The following is an 8,075-nucleotide window of genomic DNA, read 5'->3' on the forward strand; positions in this document are numbered from 1 at the left end:
CCATAACAATAATAATAACAAAAGTAATAATAATATGTAAATAATTGAAAAGATTAGGATTTTTGACATTCAGACACTCAGATAATTTTAGGACAATTCTACAGACAGACTGTCAAAATCAGACCAATTCATTCATCCATCTATCAACATAATGAGCATGCTTTATTTTCCATGTGAATGAACCTCTAAATGAATGAAAGTATAGGTTCAGAAAACATATGTAATATCCCATAATTTCACAGCAAATGTGCCCGATAGAGAGGAGAGAAAGAGCAGGGGGACACAAAAGACAGAGAGAGAGAGAGAGAGAGAGAGAGGGGCAACAAGGACAGTCTATATGGGAGTGTCTTGGACGCCGGAAGCTTCTATATGGGAGTGTCTTGGACGCCGGAAGCTTGTCCGTCTTTGGAGGTCGGAGACACAGTGGTGGAGGAGGTGAAGGCGGACGACTCCCTGTGGCGGAGGAAGCCCTGCAACCAGCTCCGGTACTGGAGCCGGACCTGGGCACACACACACACACACACACACACACACATATTTATATTTATATGCAGCTGGTTATGTCAGTATTTTATATGCAGCTAGTTGTGTCAGTATTTTAATCACAAGAATATTGTTTGTGCGTGTGTGTGTGTGTGTGTCTTTGTGTGCAAAGGGGTCCACATCGTACACAAAACAAAACAAACTTCCACCTACAGGCCTATCCGCCCCCCAAAAACACACCCAATGGTGAGTGAACTCTTGAGGTCCAGTTCTCACCTCGTTGTTGAGGGCACAGTGGACCAGAAAGATGAAGGTTCCCTGCTGGGAGTTCAACATCACAAAGAGAACCTCCACTGCTGGGCCCGACCTTACGAAGAACCCCAGCACCCATGGGCAGCCAAGGAAGAAAAACTGGAACAGGAGCTTAATTGCCAGGATCCTGCATTGACACACAAACGAGTTTGACATTTTTTTTGTTTGTTTACCATGCTGGCTGCTGTGTAACGTAGCTTGTAGTGAGTACATGGGTCACTTGGCTTTTTCACTTGGTCATGCCAAAAAGCATCACGTGTGCAATAAAATCAATTTATGCAAAGAGCTCCTTTCTTTATGGTTATACGTTTGATCCAGCAATTCAAGAAACAAAACATTGAAATGTTTTCAAGATTTAACAGTGCTACAAATCATGCCAAACACATCAAAATCAAGATTTTACAGTGCTGCAACCCATGCCAAACACATTGAAATTATGACATGTCAGTGCTTCAACTCATGGCAAACACATAGAAGATTAAGATTTTAGAGTGCTTCAAACCATGCCAAACACATCAAAATGTAAATGCCTGCCTGCTTATCAAAGATTTCCTAGAAATTTGAATGGAAGTCATGCACAGGCCCAGTGTCTTTCAGCATCCATTCAGCTGTGTGTGTTTCCTCAGCTGTGTGTGTGTACAGTAAGGCTGATCGTATCTCACCTGGTGTATTTGACCTTTGACCCTGCACTCTGCGCCCCCCTGAGAGTGAAGAAGAGGGTGAGGAGGATGATGAAGAAGAGCACTATATTTCCCTGAAAAGGCGAGGAGAAGGAGAAGGAAGTATCTTACTGTCATACTGTTTCCATAGATTCCACAGCAATAACAAGGAATCACAACATGATCAAATTCTCAAATAAATTACAAATAGACCCTAGCATTTCCGGTGGGACAGAAAACAACATTGAGCTAATGGTAATTTGGGGACAAAATAAATAATAATAATTAAAAAAAAAAAAAAGTAATTTTGTAGAGCATTACGCTAGTCCAATTTATTTTCATTTCAAAGTATCTTGAACATATTGAAACAGCTAATGGGCAATTCCATGGAAAATGGCCTTTTGGACTTGTTATCACATCCATAACGCCAGTGAAATGCCTTGGCGTTTGTATGATGTGAATGATAACATTCATTTTTTGTGCATTTTTTCTCATGTACATTTTTCAGCCAAAAATAGCAAATGTTAAAATGTCATGCAATCATTCACATCATACTATACCATCACATTTTATTGGTGTTATGGATGTTACAAAAAAAATAATTTTCCATGGAATTGCCCTAATACTAAATCAGCCTAAAGACAACCCTGATGACCATGTCCTACTTACTGTGAGAATGAAGGCCACAGGGCCAAGGAAACTCCAGATGAAGCCTGCCTTAGTGCTCAGCCAACACCTGCACACACAAACAAACAAATAAACAAAGTTGTGTGTAGTTCAAAGACATTTTAAAGTCATAACTAGTATTGCGGTTTGAGTTTCTGAGTATCTGTTTTTTTTTCAACTGGCAGGGACAACACAAGCTTCCATATTGCTTTTTAAAAGAATCTTAATGTCACCTTATGGTATATGGTGTCGTGTAGCCACTACCTTCAGAATAATTGCATTACAGTATATAGCTATGATATAATGCTTTTGTTTCAAAATCCCACTCTCTATTAATTTGTAATGCCGCATACTAGGCCACTTACTGCAGGCTTCCATATCCCTCTGGCATTACACCTGCAGACACAGCCACAATGAAGAGGGGAACCCCATAGCCAATCAGGTAGAGAGCTGCGCAGTGTGGCCCCACCCCCTCACTAGGTTTGACCTGCTTGAGCTTCCGTACAGACAGGAAGAGCAGCACAGCCTCTATGGACATCCACACAAAACAGCACAGAAAGAGGAAATGCAGGACTCCAGCCAACAGCTTACACAACACCTAGAGATAGATAGATAGAGAGAGAGAGAGAGAGAGAGAGAGAGAGAGTGACAGTAGGTTTTCCACTAAGATTTTAACGTCTTCAAATTAAAGAATGAAACTGTCATGAAGCTACAAGCCTTTTGTTAAGTATCAAAGCTAAATGTCACTAAGATTAAATAGTATGTACCGTTGCAGTTCTTACACTAAATGATTATATGACTGTGCAGTAGTGAACAAAGTGATGCCCCAGATAAAACTGAAATGTAACTAATTAACACTTAATTAACACTTAATTAACACTAGTTAACCCTACAACAATCCAATTGAACCTGCAATGACCCAATCATCTGAAGTGAAAATGCATTATGTTAAACCTCAAATGTTCAACAATCGGAAGTGAAGGTGGCAGTAAGAAATGCACCTCATGTGGCCAGATGAGGTGGAGGAAGCTCTGGGTGAGCAGGAAGAGGGGATGAGCCAGCAGCAGACACACACAGAGGTTGAGACGAGACACGTTGGACACCCTGGGGTTCCAGCGACAGAGGGCAAAAGTCATTACGGCCAGGGTGAGGAACACCAGGCCGATCAGCACCAAGATGGTGTTCAGAATGTCCAAGATTGGATCACTCTGGGGAAAAAAGTCAGATAGCATAGAAAACCTACAGATCCCCCAAAGGGACAATTATAGCATCTAAGGGCAAACTGGGACTGACAAGCTTTCTCCTCACTGAGGAGATGGAACCTTCAGATTCCACGCAGTTTCGTGTAATCATAATCAAATAATCAAAAATCATTGGATGCTTATACAATTCAAATAAAAGCAAAACAAACAAAGACATTTGATTGGTGTCCATCAGAATATCATTTCACAACATGAACACAAAGCATGCTGGTCAATGGAGTTAATACAGTGAAGGTTATTAACGGTCAGCTTTTCCAGGTGTTTAAATATACATCCTTTGCATACAGTAACTTAAAATAACCCTTGTCTCTAGAGACTATGTAATGACTACTCATGAAGCAAACATGGTGGATAACATAGTGAAAAACAATATAAAAAACTCACCAGGAATGTATCGACTGTCTGCATGATCAGGGCGAAGGTGGAGAGGTGGTCACAGGAGCAGACTGTGTGTGTGGGGTTGATCTCACTGACGTGGCAGCCGTCCTCAATCCAGGCACTGACGTTCCAGTACACGCAGGAGGGCTTCCCTCTGTGTTCTGAGGCCTGTCGTCAACCAGGCCAAAACAGAGACGTCCTCTAACTTCACTTTTTCAATCGGTCAGTTTACATGGACACTTTTATTCCAATTAGAATCGGAATAATGGCTCAATCAGAATAGAAATGACACTTCATATTATGAACACCTTGATCGGAATAAAAATGCCAATCCGATTATAAATTTAATCGGAACGATAGAGGTGATGTTTTCCGTTCTTATTCCGATGTATTCCGACATATTTGGTCAATTCGATTGCCCGCTGTAGCTTATCAAGCAAAAGCAAACCACCAACGGCTTTTCTAATCAAATATTCTAAAGTGATTGAGAGTATCTGATCGGAATGGAACCCCATGTAAACAGACAACACAAAATGTTAATAATTTGATCAGAATGACAAACAAATTTCACATGATCAAAAATATGACTATATCATCCACTGTACCACTATGGCTCCTATCTAAGCACCATGTGTGTACAGTAACGCAACACAATGCAGCTCTTTAACCTTAACATAACATCTTCAATCTTTTTTTCATTCACTGACTCACAATAAGGAGAACGGTTTCCAAGCAACACAGAGCGTGTATGTTTTACATCATGTGAAAACTGTTAATGCTTCACATTCACTTCTAGGCCATTTTGGGTGCTTTAAATAACAACAACATCAATTACAAAAACCATACATATCTCCTTTAAAACAGGAAAATATTACTAAGGCACTGAGGTTTGACATTGGCATTGATGTCTCAGAGCCTATTGTCTATCTCTAAGTCTATTTCTGCTTTACTCTTAAATAATCAATAAAATGGAGTTGGTAGATGTATGTATAGGTTTTATATAAATAATAAAATGAATAAATAAATAAATAAATAAAAGGCTTTTTGAGGAAAATAAGTGCTGCACTCACGGTGATGTGTTCAAACGTGAACTGAACAGGACTGGGCAGTGTGGTGTTCACTGTACCAAGCAGTGTGGCGGACACCACTCTGGACATCATGGTCTTAGTGGTGTTCCTCCTCGTGCGGAAGAAGCTGGCATCCAGGACGTTCATCATGTGACTATACGCCATAAACACCACTGTCGCCATGCCTACAACATTACACAGTATAAACGTTAGAGATATATAATATCTCTTTTAAACAAATGACACATATTCAATATTATGATATGGGGTACTAGGGCAATTCCACGTAAAACTGTCACATTCATAACGCCAACACAATAGTGGAATTGCCCACTAGACGACAAAAAGGGTTTGTACATTTAAAACACATCCATCAGATGTTTGACTGTCAAGTTTTGCCCGATTAAGTTTGAGTAGGTCTAAAGCAAGCCACAATGCTTCACATCGTAGTTCCACTTTCTTAGCTATATGAGTACATTATCTATAGCATATTTGTGACACAAATTAAAGTATGAATATTTGGTGTATTTAATGTAATACAGCTCCAATGTGGCGACAAGACATTTGAGTTAATTCCATTGATTTGGGAGATCATTAGTACCATCATTGTTCCTGGCAACTCCCAGGAGGTTGATGTCCATTGAAACGCCTGATGTCCTCAGTACAGACGGTCCTTTCAGATCATCATTTGGTTCGACAGAGAGGATCTGCACCTCTGAAATTACAATGAGGGAAGAGGGAGGATAAGTCAGGACTGAATGGGACCTGTGTGGGCGTGCTGCCTACACATCATGGAAATATTAGAATAAGAAGGGTCATTTTGACTGTCATTTATTTCAATGGACTTTTTTTTTTCGATACCAAGGCCAAATCCTCCTCCTGGGGAACAGTGTCTTGAACCCCTCAAGCAAATGGGTAGCCAATCAGAGATTTCAAACAAAGGAGGGAACAACATGTCACAATGCAAACAGTTTGTTTTCCCCTGTTTACATGTCACAATGCAAACAGTTTGTTTTCCCCTGTTTCCATGTCACAATGCAAACAGTTTGTTTTCCCCTGTTTACATGTCACAATGCAAACAGTTTGTTTTCCCCTGTTTACATGTCACAATGCAAACAGTTTGTTTTCCCCTGTTTACATGCAAATGTGAAACCAGAGTTTCCCCAAATCACTTTGTTTTTAGAAATAATTGTTTTCAGGGACAACAACCTTGTTTACGTTTCCTTATATTATCATACTGATTGGTGCGGAGTCCCGAACTAAGGGGACATGAGCAAAACAATATATAAAGTTCATGTGCTCACACAAAACTTTCATGTGCGCACATGAAAGTTTTGCATGCACACATGAAAGTTTCAGGTGCTCACCCAAAACTTTTTTTGTTTGAGCACGCAAAACTTTAGTGTGCGCACATGAAAGCCTGCTGTATATTGATGTAGCCTATAGGGCATACTGGAGTGACAGCTAGAGAAATGACTACAGTACAGGAGTTAGTTGTACTATATTTAATCTAAGTCTTCATTATTAGAACATTGCTGCTTTGCTTGAAAGTCGTCACCATTATATTGTTTCCCTCCTTCCTTTGATGCCATCCTTGCCCATCTAATGAACAGGAGCTTGTTGCTGACTGTGGCATGCCCACATGAAACTAAACTTTAGATTTTTTTTGTGCTTATGTCCCCTTATGGGCTTCATAGATTAGGGTGCACACCTGTGCCAACATACTGAGTGGGGTGCACACCTGTGCCAACATACTGAGTGGGGTGCCCACCTGTGCCAACATACTGTACTGAGTGGGGTGCACACCTGTGCCGACATACTGTACTGAGTGGGGTGCACACCTGTACTAACATACTGAGTGGGGTGCACACCTGTGCCAACATACTGAGTGGGGTGCCCACCTGTGCCGACATACTGTACTGAGTGGGGTGCACACCTGTGCTAACATACTGAGTGGGGTGCCCACCTGTGCCAACATACTGAGTGGGGTGCCCACCTGTGCCGACATACTGAGTGGGGTGCACACCTGTGCCGACATACTGTACTGAGTGGGGTGCACACCTGTGCTAACATACTGAGTGGGGTGCCCACCTGTGGGGTTGCTGGTGAAGTTGGCATTTCTCCAGGCGAGAGGGCCGGTCACCAGCTGGGACACAAGCTTCTTCATGGAGTCCAGCACGCTGTTCCGGTGGAGCACTGGGCGGCTGTGATCATCGTCCGCCAACCGGTCCAGCAGTAAGGTCACTGTCTGTTGGGAATATGGGGAAAGGTGGCCAGAGGAAAACCAACTCTCTCTCTCTCTCTCTCTCTCTCTCTCTCTCTCTCTCTCTCTCTCTCTCTCTCTCTCTCCCCCCCCCTCTCTCTCTCTCCTCTCTGGGTTTTGAATATACACATTTTGATGCACTTTTTTTGGCTTCATTGGAAGGTCCCCTGCATCCTGTTCAAAATTTTGACAAAGACGCTTAGAGTTTTTCTGTCTGCAGAAAGTAGCATGCCGTATGAACATAGTATAGTATAGTATATATACTTTTTTGATCCCGTGAGGGCTGCCCACATGAAAGCTTGACAAGGTATAGATACACTACAAATATGAATCTAAATTAATATTGTCACAAAATGACTATCTTTCAGGACAACATAACCTTAAAGCGAATTCTAAAACTGATAGTTCCGGACCTTGGCTGAATCACATTCGATGCCGTTGTAAAATGCAGCATAAACATGCACCTTGACCGCATTTCATTCTATGTTACTGCGCTACCATAACTTGATACAAAAGTTAAAGTAGCTGCGCCTCGACTTTGTTTGGCAACCATTCAAATAGAGGAAATGTATTTCTTGGTGGAAGAATGATTATCTAGAAATAATAGTTATATTTCTAGTTGATGTGCCTTTACTTTATGAAACTTTGCCAGGTATTTAAAGTAACAGTTTTAGAAAAGCAATAAGCCACTCAAGTCCATAGGTTACACTCCGCTAGCGCGTCGTGCATAACAACGCCCCTTAGCTGTTGTAGAATCAGTGTAACCTACGGCCTCTCGGGGTTTATTGCTTAATTCTGACTGCATACAACAGCTAGAGCAGCCAGACAGCTAGAATTCTACACTGAGGGGTATGAAGATGGGGCCTCATGAAGAACGTGTACAACTGCAGCTACAATGCTACTCTAGGGGTATACAAATGAGGGCTCATGAAGAATGTGTAGAACTGTAGCTGTGTAGCTCTAGCTGTTGGCTGCAGCAACTTGA

The 8,075-nt window shown here is 41.6% G+C and overlaps 1 protein-coding gene across 1 annotated transcript; it reads right to left on the reverse strand.

Moving 5' to 3' along the window:
• Positions 1–52: 52 nt before the first annotated feature.
• LOC125297953 (adhesion G protein-coupled receptor E3-like) lies at positions 53–5,750 on the reverse strand. Its single transcript, XM_048248535.1, has 10 exons — positions 5,689–5,750; positions 5,429–5,542; positions 4,831–5,012; positions 3,767–3,928; positions 3,122–3,328; positions 2,486–2,718; positions 2,124–2,190; positions 1,458–1,549; positions 760–922; positions 53–500 (listed from the first exon to the last, which is right to left on the reverse strand). The coding sequence occupies exons 2-10, from the start codon at positions 5,466–5,468 to the stop codon at positions 366–368; spliced, it is 1,281 nt and encodes a 426-aa protein (XP_048104492.1). The 5' UTR covers positions 5,469–5,542; positions 5,689–5,750; the 3' UTR covers positions 53–365.
• Positions 5,751–8,075: the final 2,325 nt, after the last annotated feature.

Source organism: Alosa alosa, chromosome 7, assembly GCF_017589495.1.
Source record: "Alosa alosa isolate M-15738 ecotype Scorff River chromosome 7, AALO_Geno_1.1, whole genome shotgun sequence".
Lineage (NCBI taxonomy): Eukaryota > Metazoa > Chordata > Actinopteri > Clupeiformes > Clupeidae > Alosa > Alosa alosa.

Coding starts and splice junctions, on each gene's coding strand:
- LOC125297953 (XM_048248535.1), bottom strand. CDS start 5,468: ATGGACATCAACCTCCTGGGAGTTGCCAGGAACAATGATG. Junction 3,929..4,830: donor TCACGTTTGAACACATCACC/GTGAGTGCAGCA, acceptor GGTTGACGACAG/GCCTCAGAACACAGAGGGAA. Junction 923..1,457: donor TCAAAGGTCAAATACACCAG/GTGAGATACGAT, acceptor GTGTCAATGCAG/GATCCTGGCAATTAAGCTCC.